The sequence below is a fragment of the Nothobranchius furzeri genome, chromosome 5 (genome assembly GCF_043380555.1).
Source record: "Nothobranchius furzeri strain GRZ-AD chromosome 5, NfurGRZ-RIMD1, whole genome shotgun sequence".
Lineage (NCBI taxonomy): Eukaryota > Metazoa > Chordata > Actinopteri > Cyprinodontiformes > Nothobranchiidae > Nothobranchius > Nothobranchius furzeri.
In genome coordinates this window covers 32609677-32631068 of record NC_091745.1, presented here as the reverse complement: position 1 = coordinate 32631068, position 21392 = coordinate 32609677, and the positions used below count along the sequence as shown (strand labels likewise).

Sequence of the window (21392 nt, the reverse complement as noted above, 5' to 3'; positions counted from 1 at the left end):
TCTCTGCTTTGACATATAAGCGATTCTCCAACAACCGCTGGAGAACCGCTCTAACATGTTCCACATGCTGTGCAGAGTCCTCTGAAAAAATCAAAATGTCGTCTAAATAAACTGTTACAAACTTATTCAGGAAATCGCCCAACACAGAGTTCACAAGCGCCTGGAATACAGCAGGGGCGTTAGTCAACCCAAAAGGCATAACCAAATACTCATAATGTCCAATTGGAGTCTTAAAAGCCGTCTTCCACTCATCCCCTTGCCTGATGCGCACCAGGTGGTACGCGTTCCTAAGATCCAGACGGCTAAACACCCGTGCGTTCTGCACAGGTTCGAAGGTCGAGCTGAGTAGAGGCAACGGGTATTTATTCTTTACAGTGATCTGGTTTAGTCCTCTATAGTCTATGCAAGGTCTGAGGGTACCTTCCTTCTTTGGGACGAAGAAAAACCCCGCGCCCAGGGGAGAGGAAGAGGGTCGAATGAGTCCAGCGGCCAGGGATTCCTGTATGTAGGTCTCCATGCTCTCCTGCTCAGGTCTGGAGAGGTGGTACAGACGGCTGCTGGGAAGAGGTGCCCCAGGCAGCAGCTCTATGCTACAGTCAAAAGGCCTGTGTGGAGGAAGAGAAGTAGCTCTGTCCTTACTAAATACCTGTGCGAGGTCGTGATACTCCTGGGGTACATTAGACAGGTCAATCTTCTCGGCTGATGGCGATCTGGAAGCGCTGATGTTAGGAGGGGCTGCTCCGAGGCAGGACTGGGAGCATCTCGGGCTCCACCCCTCCACTCTTCCCGTCTCCCAGTTCACCTGGGGATTGTGGCGGAGGAGCCAAGGGTGACCGAGCACTACTGCAGTCTGTAGGGAGGGAAAAACAAAAAACTCTATTTCCTCCACATGATTTCCCGACACCCTGAGTTTTACCGGGACAGTCCGATGCGTGATGGTGGTTAAGCTGCGTCCATCCAGAGCCGCCACCGCGAGTGGAGTGGAGATCCGGGTCGTGGGAATTCCCCACTGACGTACTCGTTCTGTGTCAATCAAAGATTGTTCACAACCTGAATCCAATAAAGCATCAACCGGAAACTGTTTAGCATTAGCGTACAACATACAAGGTAACACACTACGGGACCCCTTAGAGTTCTGACTGCCCACCAGTAGTCCCGATATTACCAGTGGGCACGCCCTTTTACCAGAACCGGGCAGGCTTTGGCAAAATGCCTAGACCCCCCACAGTACATGCAAAGGCCTGACCTCATGCGATGTTCACGTTCCTCCTTGCTGAGTTTGGTCTTTCCTAATTGCATGGGTTCCTCCGGGGGGAGACTCTCCGAGGAATGACTTACTGACCCAGTTGCCGGTGTGGGTGTGGGCACGTGAAGCTCCCGGTGCCTCTTGTCGAGGGAGATGGCCAGCTTGATCAGCCCCTCCAGGGATTGAGGTTCCGGGCACATGGCGAGCTGGTTCCTGATGCGGCTGTTTAGAGCCTCCGTAAAGGCAGCGATGAGGGCCTCCTCGTTCCAGGCGGATCGAGCCGCCAGGGTACGAAAATCCAGGGTCATCTCTGCCACCGTCCTCTGCCCCTGTGACAGCATCCACAGCCTCCTGCTTATGTCCATGGGGGATATGTCAGAGCCAAAAGTCAACTTAAATTCGGCCAGGAAAACGTCCAAGGGGCCTGCCAAAAAGGAAGGGTTGTGGCTCTTAGCTTCTGCCCACCTTAATGCTTTTCCTCGTAGCAGTCCAACAATATAAGAAATGCGACTTACATCAGTGTGGAAGGCTCCAGGAGACCGTGCAAACGCCAACTGACACTGGAGGAGAAAACTGTGGCACTCCTCGAACTCTCCGCTGTACGTCTGAGCAGGAGGCGCAGGGGCGGTGCGGTAATAGGCGGGTTCCGCGGCCGCGGCCCCTTCAGTATTGAGCTCAGTAACGGCGAGGTTTCCTTGGGAGGTGGTGGCTCTCTCCTGAGAGGGGTCCTGAGCCTGGAGCTGGGTCAAGCCCTGTTGAAGTTGACGGATCATGGCCTCCAGCTGTTGAGATCGTTGGTTAACAATCTGGAGGTGTTCCAATAAGACCGGCAGGGCCTGTTCCTGCTGAGTTAACCTAGAACTGAAATCGGTGAGTGATGATTCCGTGGGGTTAGCGTTTTGGCTGGATGATTCTGTCATGTTCCTGGGAAGGTGTTTAACCCACGACATGAAGAACCATCACAGGACAAAGGCAGAAAGTTCAAACAATGATTTATTAACCCTAACTAAAAGTGTCCTGGAGATATCCAAGTGTGAAGTAGTCGGCAAGAGTCCAAAAGCCAGCAGGGAGGGCAGACGGTGTGACGGGGTGCGTCCAGGAGAGGGAGCCAGATGATGGCGGCAGAGGGTAAGTGAAGAAGGAGGAGAGGTGAACCTTGAGTGTGTAATACAGGCGGGTTATGGTGACTTCCAGGTAGGTACATCCATCAGTGGTTCAGCGATTCCAAGTATCCTGAAGATGAAACAAACTCGAGTCCAAACACCAAAATCCAAGCACAAAAAACCCAGAAAAATCCAAAACTGTGACCACACGAATGTCTGAGAATAGACAAAGCAAAACCTAGAACTGAGTGGCAAGATTCTACCGTGAGTAGTTAATCATCCAGCGATGTGAAGTGGTTCCCTCTCCTCTTAAATAGAGCTCTGCTGCGGTTGATTAGAGGATCTGCAGCTGCCGCTGATCGGTAATGCCCCGCAGCTGGTGAGTGCCCTCTCCTGGAATGACAGTCTTACAAAGATGTTGTGGAGAAGAGGGAGTACTCACCCTGTCACACAACAGAGAGTCATGTGTCTTTTGTACATGTAGAAAAAATGTCAGATGTTTGAGTTCAGCTCATAAAAAATGAGAGCAAAAACATTACCAAAAAGTGTTGCATTTATATTTTTGTTCAGTGTAGTAGTACGAAGAAATATCTACTGGTACCCAGCCCTACTGATGCTATCCAGCCACCCTTTCTGTGAAAGCTCAAACTGCTCTGCTACTGTTCTCTACCGAGTGTTCTGACAAAATATGATAAAACGCAACACAAGTTCTATTCCGGAACTGCGCTGCTCTGGGTGGCTGCATGTTAGAGTAGCTCTGTTGACCATATGTAAGTTTAGACATTTTTTTTTTACTTTTTTGCTTTTAGTTTCTCAAGAAAAATTGTATTTTTTGGACATTTTACTTTTCTGTTTCTGGTGCTGTGAAGCTTAGAGGATTTTTACTGCTATTTTTTCCGCTTTTTTCACTTTTTGAGCATTTGTTATGAAGCGTAACCATGGCAGCAAGCTGGTTTACAATTGGGAGCAGCTGATTAACTTTGGAAAGGCTGAAAAAATACCTCAACTGAAGCCACAAATCCCAAATGAGCTAAAACGCAAGAAGCGTGGGTGCAGAGTGGGAGCAAATCACAGAGAAAGAGGAAATTCAAACCATCTCGTCCATCGATCATAATGGGCAATGTGAGATCACTGGCCAACAAGATGGATGAACTCCAAGCCCTCTCAAGGATTCAGCCAGAGTATCGGCAGTGCAGTGTTATGTGTTTCACTGAGATGTGGCTGCAGGACCATATCCCTGATTCCAGCGTCTCTCTGCAAGGATTCCTGACTGTACGAGCAGACAGAGATCTGAAGAGGACCGGGAAAAGAAAAGGAGGTGGAGTGGTATTGCTTGTCAACAACAGATGGTGCCATCCAGGTGATGTTTCAGTGAAATGTCTCTGCAGCCCAGATGTTGAACTCTTGGCAGTAAGTTGTCGCCCATACTATTTGCCAAGAGAGTTCACCAGTGTTGTCTTGGCACCCGTTTATATTCCACCTTAAGCCATTGCTGAAAGTGCATGTGATGCCATCAGTTCCTTTGTCGCTAAGCTACAAACCCAGCACCCCAATGCATTTGTGGCTATATCTGGTGATTTTAATCATGTCTCGCTCTCTTCTACACTTCCAACATTTCATCAGTTTGTCAGCTGCTCAACCAGAGAAAACAAGACATTGGATTTGTGTTATGCAAATGTAAAGAATGCATACATGTCCAAAACAAGACCTCCTCTGGGACAATCAGATCACAATCTTGTTTTTCTCTGCTCAGAATACAAACCACTTGTTCAGAGGCAACCTGTGACAAGATGAACTGTGAGAAAATGGTCACAGGACACTGAAGAAGCCCTGCAGAGTTGTTTTGAGACCACAGATTGGATGACTCTCTCCCAAGGATATGAAGAGGACATCAATGCCATGACTGGATGTGTCACTGACTATATAAACTTCTGTGTGGACAACATCATACCCACCAGAACAGTGAAATGCTTCGCTAATAACAAACCCTGGATCACCAGTGAACTGAAGAATCTGCTAAATGAGAAAAAAAGAGCCTTCAAGGAGGGAGACAGGGAATTATTGAGGAGTATACAGAAGCAACTGAAGATCAAGATCAGAGACAGCAAGAAGGCATACAGGAATAAGCTGGAGAACAAACTACAGAGGAACAATATCAGAGATGTCTGGTCAGGGATGAAGATGATCACAGGCTTCAAGCAGAAGAAGGATTGCACAGATGGCAGCCTGGACACAGCCAATGAACTGAACAAGTTCTTCAATAGGTTCAGTTCAGGAACAAACCCAGCATCCTCCTCGCTTGTCCCCAGCCAATCAGACATCCCTTCTTCTTCTGATCCAACATTTTCCTGTCACACGCCAGCTCTTTTGTCCTCTAACACAGTCATGGGCTCTTCTGGTTCTATAACTCTGTCTTCAACCAAGTCAGGAGATGCTGCTGCCCCATTTACCTCCCCCTCCCACCTACCTGTCTCTAGAAGTCAGGTGAAGAGGCAGCTGGAGAGACTGAACAGGAACAAGGCTGCAGGTCCAGATGGTGTCAGCCCCAGAGTACTGAAGGTCTGTGCAGAGCAGCTCTGTGGGATTCTGCAGCACCTCTTCAACCTCAGCCTGGCCCAGGAGAAGGTTCCAGTCCTGTGGAAGACATCCTGCCTTGTTCCAGTTCCAAAGAAAACTCGCCCATCAGTCATTGATGACTACAGACCAGTTGCCCTGACATCCCACATCATGAAGGTTCTGGAGAGACTCCTGTTGGCCCACCTGAATAAGGAAACTGCAGCGGGTCCTGACATATCAGGACCCGCTGCAGTTTGCTTATCGCCATGGAGTTGGAGTTGAAGATGCCATCATCCAGCTGCTTCAACCAACCCACTGTCATCTGGACAAAGCAGGCAGCACTGTGAGGGTCATGTTCTTTGATTTCTCCTGTGCATTTAACACAATCCAGCCTGATGTACTTTGCCAGAAACTCCAGAAGACACAGGTGGGGGCCTCAGCTATCACCTGGATTAAAGACTACCTGACAAACAGACCACCGTTTGTGAGGCTGAAGAACTGCACATCGAACCAGGCGATCAGTACCATCGGAGCACCACAGGGGACTGTACTCTCACCATTCCTTTTCACCCTATACACCTCAGACTTCTAGTACAAATCAGAGACCTGTCATCTACAGAAATACTCAGATGACTCTGCAGTTGTCGGGTGTATCAGAGATGGACAGGAAGCTGAGTACAGAGAGCTGGTGGAGCGCTTTGTGGCATGGTGTGGAAACAATCATCTGACCTTGAATGTGAACAAAACAAAGGAGATGATTTTAGACTTCAGAAGAAACAGGGTGGAGTCAAACACTGTTTCCATCATGGGAGAAGAAGTGGAGGTGGTTGAGGAATACAAATACCTTGGAGTTCACCTGGACAACAGACTGGACTGGAGAAAGAACAGTGAAGCTGTTTACAAGAAGGGACACAGCAGACTGCACTTCTTGAGGACGCTTAGGTCCTTCAATGTCTGTAGCAAGATGCTGCAGATCTTCTACAAGTCTGTTGTTGAGAGTGTAATCTCTTCAGCCATCGTCTGTTGGGGTAGCAGCATCAGAAGCAGGGACCTGAAAAGGCTCAACAGCCTAATAACAAAGGCTGGTTCTGTTCTGGAGACGACTGTGGAACCACTGGAGGAGATAATGCAAAGAAGGATTCTCCAGAGAATAAAGAAAATGATGGACAACCCTGAGCATTCTCTTCACAAGACTGTCCGACAACGGAAGAGTGTCTTCAGTCAGAGGCTTCTTCAGTTTGGCTGCAACGCTGACCGCTACTGGAGATCCTTCCTGCCAACAGCCATTGTAATATACAACAACTCTTTGATGACTTGATTATTATTATTATTCTGAGCTACTACAGAAATCAATTTCCCTCTGGGATTAATAAAGTATTTTTGAATAGAATTAAATTGAATTCAAGGATTTTTTTTTTTTTGCCGGTAGGGCTGTAAAATAGGTATTAATTTTTTACAAAAGTGGTCTTGAAAAGGTCTTAAAAAGTCGAATTTAACTTGATAAAACCTGTACGGAAGAAGGGAAACTGAAGCTTAAATGTAGCTGCTGTCAGTAACAATCTAACATAATGTTAAAATTCTCAACAGACCGAATCGTTCAAAAATGTTAAACAAAATCTCAGAACTTTGCGTGTTGTGTGATATTTTTTATTGTTATTTATTTATTTATAATTAGTATTGGCTCTTAGTGGCCAGAACCCAGTGTGGTCCAACACAGCGAACGGCTGAATTATGCCTTTAATTATTTTACAGGTTATTTGCTCAACCTTCTGACTGTCATGCTCAAACAGATGAGTGTTAGTGAGTGGCTGCATTTGATTGATGATTTTTATTTCTGCAGTGTGCCTTAAAAACTAACCTCACTCCACCCAGAGTTTGTTCTTTAAAACTTGTATTAAATCCACTGTGTTGACACATTTAATGAGCTTCCTTCACACTAGGGCTGGGCGATTTGGCCTAAAATTAGTATCACGATATATTGATTTCACCTTAATAACAATAAATGGACGATAACTACAGGTATGCGAAGAAAAAAAAGTTGTCCACTAGATGGGGTTGTTGCGTGTATTACGTTGAGTTTTATTTTCATGTGACTCAAGATGGTACAGCTTCTTAAAGGGACATGAACATTGCCCACCTATACACATCTTTTCATTTTTTTAATATCAAATTATTGACACGGGAAAAATGATCTCGATAAGAGTCAGAAAATTTGATAACGAAAGATTTTCTATTTATTGCCCAGCCCTATTTCGCAGTTTATTTTACAAAGTTCTCACAGAGTAAAAATTTGGCCGACGCGTATGTTTACATTTTAACCTGTAGCCTGACCAGCCAGCCACATGGGTTACATGTGACAACAGTAGCATGAGGTGATCAATAAACAGTGTGAAGGGATCTATATCGTCCACAGAAACACAATTCAGCACAAAAATGGTAATATTGTTGGATATTCTGCCCAGTTTTATAGCTTTTAGTCAGATTCAGAACCAGAAAAAGGCTGCAGGCAGTGAAGCAGCAGAGCAACCACTGAACCCCCCCCCCCCCCCCCTCCCCCATCCAGTCAACGGCCCGACTCAGCCTTGCCAGCTACCTCAACGAATTAGAGACTAAAAAAATTGGAGAGAAAGTAGAGGGAAAATACAGAACTGTGCCCTTGAAAACTGTGGTTAGTCTAAGCTGCACCAGTCCTGGTTACTCTGAGTAGTGATCACGGAAAACTACCTTTAGTTCCGCTTCCGAGCAATGCTCAATGCCTAACCCTACTCAGACTACAGTGTTGGTTTTAGTTAGTTGAAATCCCACTTGAAGATTATCCGACTTGGTGGGAGTGTAACTGTGAGATTTATTTTGTCCTTTACCTTTAATGGTCCTACTGTTTGTTTTATTAAAAGTAGTTTTACATGCCACCTTCTGATGGTGCTATAGTGCTGTGGAGTATAAAAGGCAGCTCTACATGGAAAGACGAAGATAATTTTGCAAGGTTAATATCAATTAAACATGTAGCTTAAGAAAGATGAAGACGAAGGAACGAACAAGCCTAATTTATTGTGATAGCACACAGCAAACGAGGTATGTGTGTGTTTATTTCTGTATTTGTTACTTAACAAGTGTAGAAGAGTTCAAAATCGCAATTTGCCTCAAGAATGAATTGTTGCTTTTTATGCGTTTCTTTAGTTTTCATGTGTGGAATAAATTCACCTGTTTGAGGAAACCACTTGTGTCCGACATGATTCGTGGAAATTACAGCTAGAATTTGAAAAGCCATCTACGTCACACTGTCACCTGACATCTTGACTCGCGACAGGGAAGGCTGTTTAGCGTCTAGGAAACAGCAGAGAACATCTCGGCTAGTAGAGGCTAACTGTTAGCATTAGCGTTTCCACCACATGCAGAACTCCTTCAGGCTTTGTGGAGAATAAACTAGGGTTGGGCGATTTACATAACTTTTCCCACCGCCAATCGTCAGTCCAAAAAAAGACGATGAACGATTTATTTGTGCATGTGACATCATGACGCATGGACTGATTTGCAAACACAGAAGAAGATTTATTGAGTTTAATATACAAGCGCAGTGCAAATGTTTGCAAGAAGAGAAATTTAGAATTTTGTTTTTATTAAATTTTACATTTGTTGTTTGGTAGAGTGACGTATAAGCAGCTCGTGTTAAACACGGTTAAAGTGTTTAAAGGAAGCCTTGTCTTTGCCTCGGACTGACTCGTGGCTGTTTTAAATGTTTTTCTGGATGGATCTGTGCTCCGCTGGCACACTCCAAGCGGGTGCTGAATAACGATGGGCGTTACTTCAAAGATTTAAATCAGGAAACATTTCTCCAAATGAAATAACTAGAAGTCTTCCAGACTCTCTGAAAGATAGGAGAGTTTCCACTTTCCACTCAACCCTGCGCTGCTGTGCACATTGTCGAGTGCGTCACAGACACTCCCCGAGCATCTCCTCAGCACGCCGCTTGTGTGCCCACTGTCAGCAACGAGAAGTGGAGTAGTTGAGAAAAGTCTCTGCGCTGATGGAGACCTTTTCTTGATTACCTCTGCGATGTTCTCTGTGCGTAATGTGTAAAATATTTGTCAATAACAAACCAACTCACAGGCAACCAAATAAATAAACAAATCGCCTCCTGTAAAAGAACAACTGTATGGTCAGTTCATTCGTCCCATTGCCCAACCCTAGAATAAACATCAATAAACATTGCAGGGCAAACCGAGTCATTGGTAGAGTCGCAATGTCGTTATCCAATATGAGGCAAGATGTCCAAATATCAGGAAATAAGAATTCAAATCCTGCAGTCTGGAGCTCTTCTCTGAAGCATAAATGAAGCGGAGCTTTTTCCCCCTAGCATACGACTTACAAGACATTAATTCCTACTGGAGACCACTTCAACTGTATTGATTAAATGAGTGTTCTACTCCTTTAATGTAAAAGGACAAGTTTGTGAACAGATACACACAATTTGTTAGTAAACATGTAAAAATGTAACACCACTGTGACTTTAAAGATTCATAAAGTTTCCACTGGTTCTTCCACTCTTAACACCTGTCTGTTTTGCAGCCTGGACGATTTGATAACGCCTCTGGCCCTGAAAGTTCCTGTGAGGTGTGTGTCTGTCACCAAGGAGCTCAGCCACATTCTAGTGGGGCTGGATGATGGGAAGTTAATAGTGGTGGGGGCAGGAAAACCAGAAGAGGTGAGAAGCTGAACTTCAAGATCAAAATATGAAGAAATTCTGCATATGGCAGAGTTTGTGTGCATGTTAAACATTTGAGCATTAGCAGGAAGGGCTAATCTCATGCAAAGCATTCCTTTGGAAATCAGGTTTTTTAGATGCCAATTTCTGTCTCCTTTTCACCTCTAAAGACACAAAACAAACATGTTCCCTCCTCTGCTTAGGTTCGCTCACGACAATTTTCCCGTCGTCTGTGGACCTCCACACGCCGCATCACTCAGGTGTCGTCAGGTGAAACTGAGTACAACCCCTCTGCGAGAGTTGGAAAATGAGAGGAGTAATATGGAGGAGCTCCAAGGAGCCTCACAGATCTGCTCCACTGGCAAACTGAGGAACTTGACTCATTAGCCACTGATCTCTCTGAGAGCGCAATTATACACTGAGCACTTTTTTACTCTTAAATGGTTTTTAAATATATTTTATGGGATATTTCTTTTACAGTTGAGCTGTTTTCATCAGCATTGTTCCAAATAGAGGCCTTGTTTTGTTTGAAGTGAAAAGCTTGCTTTTTAGTCTGAGGGCTTTCAGGGTAATGACTCACTCTTAAGCCGGGCGTACACTGTGCGACTTTTTCACTTTTTTGAGCCAATTTTCCAGTCGTGCGAGAATCCACGAGATCGGGGTGAGTTTTGTGCCGAGCGTCGTGTAGTGTACAGGGGGTTACGAGAGGCGATTAACACCACGTGACCAGCTACCGATCAGCAATCGTGAGTTCGCACGGACTTCTGGCGTGTTTAATATTTTGCTCATTCCTCAAGAGGGTATCGCACTGTTGAAGCGGCGCAGCGAGCGGCTGCAACCCAAAAAGTATCAGAACCGCTCACGGCGCATGCGCAATCCTGCATCAACACCGCTCGCCCGCTATTTCCCTAAAAACACACATTGTTGATTTTTATTTCTACACGTTTATTTACTCATAATGATTGTCAAGATTGTTTGTCGTATTCATGTCAAATTAAACTGATCACAAAACACAGATTTACTTTCTTTATTTCGTTTTCCTCATCCAACCCCCATAAATCCCTGTGTGTCCTCCTGCAGCACTCCCGAAGGACAACAGGCAAAACAAGTTAAAAAAAGTCTGACGTGTTGTGTAAAAACTGCTATTTTTAGCATATTTTTAGGGCCAACGTGTTGCTACCAGACGTGCAGTGTGAGCGCATGACTCGTGAGATCTGGCCTGCGAGGACGTCGTACAGTTTGAGCTGAAGCTGAGTGCTATGAGTGAAAAAGTCGCACAGGTACGCCCAGCTTTATGCACACTTATCTTTAGACAGAGTTAACTGTAAACTCCTTGAGCACCATGGCGGGTGTGGGCTTCGTGGGAGTGAAGGGACATGGCTAAGATCCTAAACTGTTGACTGGCAAATAGGGAACTTCTTAAAGCTTCTGAAAACTTAAAGGAAAAGAAACTTGCTCTGGATTTCTATGTTGCAATGCTGATGTGATGATTCTCAAAACATTTGGATCTGCCAGGTCACTAGAGGGCTTACTCTCTATTAAGAAAGGGGAGTAGTTTGAAGCTCTGACCCGTTGTGTTGTGATTGTTAATGTATGGCAGATGTTGAAGCTCACAGCAGTAATTTAACCACGGAGTCTATGTTTTTTCTCAGCAGAGAACTGTTACATTTAAAGCAGCCCATCTTTAATTGTCAAGTATGTGATATATACTCACTTAATTGTCCAGATGAAACTCGAAGAAAAAGTTTTCCGTTGCCTTACACACAGAATTGGCCTTTGTTTGCTTCAGCATTTCACCATTTGAATGTATCCTTTTGTAATTTAATTTAATGCATACTGTGAGTATTCAGACCCCCATCAATTTTTCACTCTGTTATATTGCAACCTTTTGCTAAAATCAATCAAATGAAAATGTTTCCTCATTAATTTACACACAGCTATCACATGGTCCTAAATATTTAGACCCTTTGCTCAGTATTTAGTAAGCCCTTTTTACAAGACACACCTTGCCTGGAAATCAGCATAATATTACTGCAACAGTGTGTCTTATGAATGCACAATGGCGATGCTTAAATTTTGTTTTGTAAAAACTGCTGTAGAAAAACTCTTTTGGTCTAATAAAGCCATGAGTCTTCTTGGTAAAGATGCAACAGTTTTTTACACCTGGAATTGGGGATCCTCTCCCATTCCTTCTTGCAGATCCTCTCCAGTTCAGTCAGGTTGGATGGTGAACGTTGGTGGACGGCCATTTTTAGGTCTCTCCAGATATGCTCAGTTGGGTTTAAGTCGGTGCTGGCTGGGCCATTTAAAAACAGTCACAGAGACAGAGTGAAGCCACTTACCCTTCTTGTCACAGTAAAGGGTGCGTTGTTGTGATCTTACAGTTAGGCTCCGATAGTCTATTCTTTAATAATTTTTGACATGTATTAGTAAGCGCGATAAATTGTTTGACCACCTCACTGTGAATTTTTGCTACAGCCTGGTCGGGAACCAATATAGTTTGTCCCATATGCGACATAACACGATTTAGTATGTGAAGAGATGTACGGTTCGCTAACTCATAAGACTTGGCGAGCATGTCCATAGACATATTTTCCAACATACCCATTCTGTCATCCTCTAATGTCAGGGTGTGTCCCAGATGAACTTTGACTTCCCCGTTTGTGAAGTTGTGACCACAGGACAGTAGGAAAGGACCCACCTCGTGTGGCTGGAGTACTTTTATCGCATCCCTGGTATTACGATCAAGCGCGCATAGCCGACATTTGGGCGAATGGTACGGTTCGACCGCAACTACCTCGGGATGCTGGTCGACGTTTAACTTGACGAATGCCTTCGGGTACTGCCTTTGTAACACGTGATCGAAATTTCTAACTTCATGTTGAGATAGATCACCTTGTATCTGACTGATCGGATGCATCTGGGTATAAACTGAACATGGGATCGGATGCCATTGATATAGCATACCCGGGGTTTGCTCGTGATCCGTGCGCACTAGGAATCCACGCTCGCTCCTGACCAGAAGACTTAGTTGTACTAACAAAGGATGCAGTGGTGGACGCTCCGGCCTTGGGTTGTGTATTCACAATCGCACTGGCTGCCAAACGGTCAGAGGACAATGTCCGATGTCCATCTTCCGAGGATAGATTCATAGTATCCGAATCCCAACGCTCAGTCGTTACCTGACAGAAACTGATGCGTTGCTGGATACATAAAGTGTGACAGGTCCACGGTTTTGGGGGGAATGCTGTCTTTAGCGTGTTCTCACTTTGCATCTGTTTGCTTGCATCGCGATACGGTCGACAATGTCATAACGCTGTTACATAGTGAACAGTGTAAATGGTGCAGATTCCATCACAACAACAAAGAAACGTGGACTAGACATGGAGGCTTTCTCAACATCGGACCTTGCTTGCAAGGATTGTTTAATGTAAAAGTGTCTGAGGCTACCAGGTTGACAGATTTACTCACAGAACTGACGCGTGTGAAAGAATCAAAACGAGATTCTCGACACAGTCCTGTCATGGTAACACCCCCATACTGTATGGTAGCAGAAGTCAAACACATTTCTAGTGTGGCGTTCCACTTTCTATTGACCTTAGACAACAAATTTATTTGGGGCGACAATTTGACATTCGCCACAAAGGAAAAACTAGCGTGAGTTTACAATGGCACATTGCGAACCATCACTATCCGACCGTGAATTGGGACTGGGTCGTTTTCGTTACGGACAACGGGCGCGCATGCGTTAAGGTCCAGGCTGACGACAGAGTTAGAGCAATGTTCGATTTGTCTACCAACACTTTAGAGGACTACATTTACCCAGGACAATATCCTGATGGGCCGCTCTGTTGCGATCGATCTAAGTTTGTGCCGATATTTTGTACAGACTGTTACAGTACTCAGGAATCACAATACAAAGAAGATCCAATCCAATCCAATCCAGTTTTATTTATTAAGCACTTTAAAAGACCCAGCACAGGAACAAAGTGCTGTACAGAAAATACATTAAAACAATTCACTAAACAGAAAACAGCAAAGATAAATAAATAAATAAAACACATGATACATAAAATTAAAATAGCCCTATGTTAAAAAATAAAAACTTGATAGAACTTGATAAAACCACATTGAATCACCTAAAACAGCTAAAATAAAATAAAAAATAGAAACCAACATCTCACAAGGTATCAAAAGCCAGGGTAAAGAGGTAAGTTTTCAAGAGTGACTTAAAAACAGGTAAGGAACTGGCCTGTCTTATCTCTAATGGAAGTTCGTTCCACAGTTTTGGAGCTGCTACAGCAAAAGTGCGATCTCCTCTAAGTTTACGCTCAGTCCTGGGTACAATCAGGAGCAGCTGATCAGCAGACCTGAGAGAGCGGGAGGGAGTGTAAGGCTGTATCAGGTCAGAGAGATAAGAGGGGGCGAGGCCATGAAGACCTTTAAAAGCAAACAAGAGGATTTTAAAATGAATCCTAAAAGAAATGGGCAGCCAGTGAAGTGAAGCTAAAACAGGGGAAATGTGCTCAAACTTTCGAGTGCCAGTTAAAAGACGAGCTGCAGCATTTTGCACCCTCTGTAGGTGACTAATACATGATGCACTGACCCCAATATAGAGTGCGTTACAGTAATCCAGCCGAGTGGTTACAAAGGCGTGGATCACTGTCTCAAAGTGCTGCCGTGAAAGAATTGGCTTTATTTTTGCCAGCTGCCTGAGGTGAAAGAAGCTAGATTTTACCACCGCCTTAACCTGATGTTCAAACTTTAGATCACAGTCCACTTTGACCCCCAGGTTGGTGACTGTTGGCTTAACAAACTGGGCCAAGGAATCTACAAACACATTGGGGGTCTCAGTAGGACTACCAAAAATCATCACCTCAGTCTTTTTATCATTGAATTTTAAAAAGTTCACAGACATCCAAGCCTTCATGTCATCAAGACACTGAAGTAATGGCTGTATGAGGTTTCTGCCTTTTTTCTTTAGAGGGACATAGATCTGACAGTCGTAAGCATACAAGTGGAAGGCAATGCCATGCTTTCTCAATATAGAACCGAGAGGAAGAAGATACAAAGAGAAGAGGAGGGTGCCTAGAACTGAGCCCTGCGGGACACCACACAAGAGAGGAGCGGAGGATGACACATAGTCACCGAGACTGACACAAAATTTTCGCCCCGCCAAATAGGACCTGAACCACTCCAGAGCTGTGCCGCTAATGCCCACCCAGTGCTCTAAACGAGAGAATAAAATGGCATGATCCACAGTATCAAAAGCAGCTGTCAAATCTAAAAGCACAAGAACAACACAGTCCCCAGCATCAGTAGCTAAGAATATGTCATTAAAAACTTTTAAAAGGGCTGATTCAGTGCTGTGAAAGGGTTTAAAACCAGATTGGAAAACCTCCAATACATTTTGCTTTTCCAGGAAGGCCAATATTTGGCTATAAACTACCTTTTCAAGAATTTTAGAAAGAAAGGGTAGTTTGGAGATAGGCCTGTAATTCGCAAGATCCTGCGGATCAAGAGCAGGTTTTTAAATCAGAGGTTTGACTACTGCATGCTTAAAATCTTTAGGGACAACGCCTGACATCAGACTATGGTTTACCAGCTCAAGAACCAAAGGACCAACTGTAGGTAACACCTCTTTTAAAAGTCGAGGAGGAACAGCATCATTTGGAGACCCTGCAGGTTTAAGATGACCAACAGTCTCCTGTAGACATGACAGAGTCACAGGCTCAAACCTGTCAAAGACAGCAGAGCAGGAAACAACGACTGAGGGGTCATGAGCACAAGGACAGATTTGAGCCCTTGTGGAGGAGACCTCAATAAAGAAGAGTAACAAATTTTCACAGGCTTCTAATGAGGGCTCGATACAGTCAGCATATGGTGCACTAAGAACAGAGTTAATAGTTTTAAATAAAACACGCGGGTTGTGGCAGTTAGACAAGATAATGTCCGATAAGTGTTTTCTTTTGGCCTCTTTCACAGTTCTTTGATATTGACGCCAACAGTCCTTCAGCATCTGAAATGACACCTGTAGTTTGTCCTTTTTCCATTTGCGCTCAGATCGACGGCAGTCGCGTCTGACAGCTCGGGTCATGTCGTTCAGCCAAGGCTCAGATTTAGTTTTAGGCCGCCTGGTTTTTAATGGAGCCACAGTGTCCAAAGCAGTCCGACAGGTGGAATCAAACCAAGAGCTCAGTTCCTCAGTCTGGCTGCATAAAAAATCTGGGATCTGACAAATCTGGTCAAAGACTGTTGAAAAGTGCTCAGCAGTGGAGGAGTTAAAAACAAGTCTGCACTGAGCAACAGCGCGAGGTTTAACTGAGGCACATACAAGAGGAACTTCAAACATCACAGGACTGTGGTCAGAAAACACAGCATCACAAATCTCTATGTTAAAACTAGGAAAGCCATGAGATAAAACAAGATCGAGTGTGTGTCCACGTTCATGTGTGGGACCTGCCACACATTGCACCAGATTAAACGAATCAATGAGGTTTAAAAAGCCCCTCGCCATGGGCATATCAGGACAACACACGTGAATATTAAAATCCCCAACAATAAGAATACGGTCATATTTTGGCATGAATTCAGCCAAGAAGTCAGCAAAATCATCCAAAAAGTCCTTATTGTATTTAGGAGGCCGATAAACCACCGCACACAACACTGTGTGAGAGCAGCCCAGCTCAAACACAGACAGTTCAAAGCTGGTAAATGACGGGGTTGGTAGCTGTTTACATCTAAAATTACTTTTAAAGATAGTGGCTATTCCTCCTCCTCGGCCCAACAAACGCGGGGAATTAAAATAGCAGCAATCGCCAGGTAGAAGATCTGAGAAGATGCCGCACTCACCGGCGCTCAGCCACGTCTCGCACACACAGAGAAAATCTAGTCCTCGGGATGTAAAATAATCCTTCAAAATAAATGTTTTGTTCGTTAGAGACCTAGCATTTACCAGGCCAAACCTGGCGGTAAGCGGCGGGTCCCCGTCGCTAGAAGCCCGACACAGAGGCCGCAGGTTTCGCGGATTCACACCACGCCGGCGGGGATGAGGAGAGCACGGTTTCCGGGACTGGGACGTCCCATCCAGGCCGAAGACAGGTACCAGCCAGGCACAGACAGGATCCAACGATCGCCGAGAGAAGCGGAGGTTCGGCACCGCTCCTTGTTTTCTAAATAAGGGCTTATGAGAATACCCCAAAGAAGCTGTCAGCTTCACCAGGAAGCCGGCCCGGCGACCCCCGCGACGGCACTTATGCCGGAGTGGTGGATCTGGAACACGGCACAGGTGAGCCGGGATCTCTGATATTAGCGGGGGCAGAGTTTTATGTCCAGCTTGGTTCCATTTTGCCCAGCCTTTGGCAGAAGGTCGGAGATCCAGTAGGGTTAGGCGATCATATACCAAGAGAGAGTTGGCATTTCCTACAATAGTCAATAAAATCAAAACAAACAAATATAACACTGGTAGTGACAGACGGCAAGCCACGCACACCGGCGCCATCTTTACAATCAGAGAAGAGCTGGATACTTTACGCTCCTCTGGGGTGGAAGCGTTCATCGTTGGCATGTGCAGCATATACGGAGTAGGGAACGATGACACGTATCCTGATAGTAGAAAGGTGTATATTGTGGATAACAAACTGCCGTTCTCTGGGACTTGTCATCCTCAGCCAGGCACGGCTCTGTTTCAACACAACGCTACAAATGTTATTGGGACAGTGAATTGTTACTGGCACGTACACAGCCGCTCAATGAACAAGACATTTTTGCACTGTTGCGTGTTGCGTACTACAACAAAATACGTGGTTGGTGTTGTGACATTGGATACAGCTGTAGGGTTTAGTTTGGGCACCATAGGCGATAATGCTAAAGGATCTATAACACAGGAATGTAGTTTGGTCTCATGGCCGATGAGACCCGGTTGTCATTGCTTGCTGGTGTCAGCCAAGAACGTGTGTTCTACAATGACCAGTATGGGGCTTTCGGTTTTAAAGAGTTCTATTCTAGAGGCTGGTAGCAATCCCAAGAACAGTAGCTCTGCTGAACCGGCAAGCAAAGATATAGGGTCACAGGACGCGCAGTCTCTCCCTGCGCTGATCGCGGACCAGAGCATTGAGATGCGTGTGTAGAAGCCAGAAACTGTTTGAGTAATGTGATGTTTCAATATCCTGTTTTCTAGCCAACTTTTGAGATGGTTTCCAGTAAGTCTAATATTTATCTGAAAAGTCAGCAGCAAGCAGTTCGAGGATCAGTTCCAGTAAAGAGTGTTTATCTGAAGTTTGAGCACGAACAGATGTTTCCTGTTTTGTAGGTTTTGCTGGGAAGCAAGGAAACTCCAAACAGTTTCAATTCATGTGTATGTGAAGGACCCATTTCCTAAGCTATGCAGGGCTGGTGTCACTACAGTGCTTAAATGTTCTCTCATTCGTTGGGAGACAGGCTTTATCGAGAGAGCAGCCGAAGGCCCTCGTGCTTCGGCCGCCCGCTGTCCTAAGTTGACTTGTTTTGTATATAACTGTAACAATAAAAGCCCCACGCTGTAGAGGACAACTTGTCTTATTCTCTCTGTGTCTTGTTAAAGAAAAGAACCACACATGTGCTACAAGACGTGTTGGAGGCCGTTAAGACCGCAGGATTGCACACTCTCATGAAAGAACTGTTACAACATAGATAATCATTAAATAATAATATGGTTGAATGAACAAATGTTATATGAATACTAATATTAATGTTTGATTAATCTGTGCTTAAATTACTGAAGTGAAATGAATGTTATTATTACAAAGAAAGATTAACAAGAATGAAATGAAAAATGTGACCCATATATTTAATCAGCACACTGACTGGACAAGACACATTCACCATATCTCAATGATACAAGTTATAACCAACGTCACTGCACATAGATATTTTCTCATCCACAAAATCAGCATCTTCATATCTGAGGGAGGTGTGTATCTGGGTTTGTTGGCAAAACTCCTTTACAGGGTGAGTTCTGATTTATCAATAAACCAAGATATGGCCATTATTTAAAACAGCATCACTCCCTGATTCAGTTGAGCCTAACTCTGGCCATCGGAGGGAAATTTTGCTCCCATCGCATCTTTTGACAAGCTGTCAAAACCCTGTTGCTTGCTACAGTTGACCGCAAACGGTTCCTTCAGAATAAAGCTGAACCAACTTCAACTCCTTAAGAGTTATTCCTCAGACTCAAATAACAACTGTCATGACCTGGAGACATCTCGAGACCGGTCTAGTCGGAACTGCGGTTTCTTCTACGGACTTCGGTACCTCTGGGGTCCCTGGACCTCAACACATTCCGGATCTACCACGGGGGTCTTCGAGGGTACGTAGACTCGACAGATTGCGTTTGATGTGGTTTTGATAAGAACCAACTTTGTTAGTTTAAGCCAGACCAAATTCACTCCCACTCAGAACTCAGTTTCTCCAGATACGAAGGTTCTGATAAAATCACATTCACACATCATCACACCTCACATTCCATCCACTTAGATTCATTCATCACATAAAATGTCCTAGTTGTCATGTTTTTAATAGTTTAGAAAATTAATTTCTTACTCTTTATAAACTTGACTCTTCTTGAATTAATACGAAGTGTCTGACAATCCCTGAATAAACAAAGAATTCTAAATCTTCTGGTTAAACCTTCAAAGACCAATCAGAATGGACTTCCATATTTATATGGAAATTCACATCATATTGGTCAAAGTGTAGGGTAGTAAATCGAGCTTTTAAAGCACCCAAATACATACGTATGTTACTCCTACACAAGATAACCGAACAAACAGCATTCCCGGTTGGTGTGACATACAGGTGCTGGAGGGTGATAGAATGATCTCTCATCTTGTGGAACTTAGTGTCATAGGTCATGTCAGGTCCAGGTTCTTTTTTGCACCTGAGTGTGACATGGAATTCATCAGGTGGCATAAGATGAGATATTCCAAAAGTGTAATAATTCATCTCATGAGCTTTGACAAATGCCAGCTTAGTTAGTTGTTTAGCTACAGACAGTGGCGGAGCTTGATATGTGCAACATGTGCGGCCGAACAGGGCGGCAGTCTGCAGGGGGCGGCATTTAATTTCCTTTTTTTTTTTTTTTCTAAAAAAAATTATTATTTTTAGCATCAACCAATACATAAACAAAACATAGAAATCGCTTGTTCTTAATAATAATAGTGATGATAATAATAATATTTCTGTAATAAAAGCACAACAAAGTGTAACCCATATCAACTACTCCCTGTCACATGACCCACGTCAGCTGATGTGAGGTCCCTCTCCTGATTGGCTCCTTCCAGTCGCGGCAAACATGAAAGTTGCTCCTGCCGTGGCTGTAAGCTTGTTGCTTGTAGAACGGCGTTGGAAAACAAAGCGTTTTTCTCCCCTCAATTCATTTATACTCTCATTTTACCTCAGCGGTAAGTGTTCTTAACATCTACCAATAACACTCTTTTACTTGTCAGTGACCAGTCGATCGTTTTCGCTATAAAAAATGACCTTGTTCGGCGGAGTTCCCACCGCGAGCAGAACTCCGGTTCAAAAACGCTGTTTTTGAAACACTTTTATTTACTTAAGCACTTTAATGGGCTTAACTTGAAACCAAGAGCAATCGAATTATTATTGTTATGTGTTGCCTTGAATTCGGCTATGCTGTCTGTCAGACAGTTGTTTTCCTTTATTGTTGTTTTTGTATTTGTTTGTAGCAAACGCTACTGGAATGCATAGATTGAGCTACGTAGCCAAGATGATTAATAATTGACCTGTTGTACATTCGTGATATGTTTACCGGTAAACTGAATAGAACTTGATGTGCTAATGAACATTTCTCTGGCCTACAGGTCAGGTTTTTTTCCCCATGTTGAACTGATCTTCTTCATATTGAAGTGGCGAGCTGGTAGGACCATTCTTTCTTTTTGGAATCGGGAAATGAGCTATTATTTACCCCATGAAAAACGGAGCGGCAGCGGGCCGCTGGAGGTGCCCTGCTAGTATGATCCCGTTTAAACTGTAAACTGCCATAAAATAAAAACTATAATAGCTAGAGCGGTCTTTTTTTAGCTGAAAGTTGAGACTCTCGCCTTTCAGCACATCTGTACTGTACAAGTCGATGATGCCATCATGTTGCGTTAAGTGTGTCTATTTCAGTAGAACTTTGACAAGTGGTGAGAAGGTGGCCAGGAGCTGGATGTTATATTCAGTTAGCAAACGTTGTTATATATACACTCCACACAATTTGAAACAAAGTTGTAGGTGTAATGTTTTTTCGTGTGTGTGTGTGTGTGTGGGGGGGGGGGGGGTCACAGGGGGATCTCTCACAGGGCGCCATTTAGGCCAGCTCCGCCTCTGGCTACAGAGGTGGATGTGAGGTCCAGAGACCACCAATAGTGGGGGGTGTCCATCACCTTTTAAGACAAATATGTCTTGTGCATCAGGTGGGTTTATTTCAGAAGTCATGCCCTTAGGTGTGCAGACAACTGAAATACCCATTTTTACCATGAGATCTCTACCGAGAAGATTGACAGGGCAGGTAGGATCAATTAGAAGGGCAACTTGTAGTAAGTAAGTAAATTTTATTTATATAGCACTTATCACAGACATAGAATCACAAAGTGCTTCACACAGAACTTGTGCTTCCCTTCCCGTTACTTTATCTTTAACATTTACAGGATTAGTTAGTTTGTGCTGTTTTACATGGCCAGCTGCAGTTTTTATGAGGATCTTGTCAGATGAGAAAGCAGCTTCAGGGGGTGTTGATGTGAGAACC

At 44.2% G+C, this 21392-nt stretch overlaps 1 protein-coding gene across 1 annotated transcript in view; it reads left to right on the top strand.

Moving 5' to 3' along the window:
- nbeal2 (neurobeachin-like 2) overlaps positions 1–20669 on the top strand; it is a 458076-nt gene extending 437407 nt beyond the window's left edge. Inside the window, exons 61-62 of the mRNA XM_070551909.1 lie at positions 9472–9607; positions 9811–20669. Coding sequence (XP_070408010.1) covers positions 9472–9607; positions 9811–9918 — 244 coding nt within the window. The 3' untranslated portion in view covers positions 9919–20669. The remainder of the gene's footprint in view (positions 1–9471; positions 9608–9810) is intronic.
- The last annotated feature ends 723 nt before the right edge of the window (positions 20670–21392 follow it).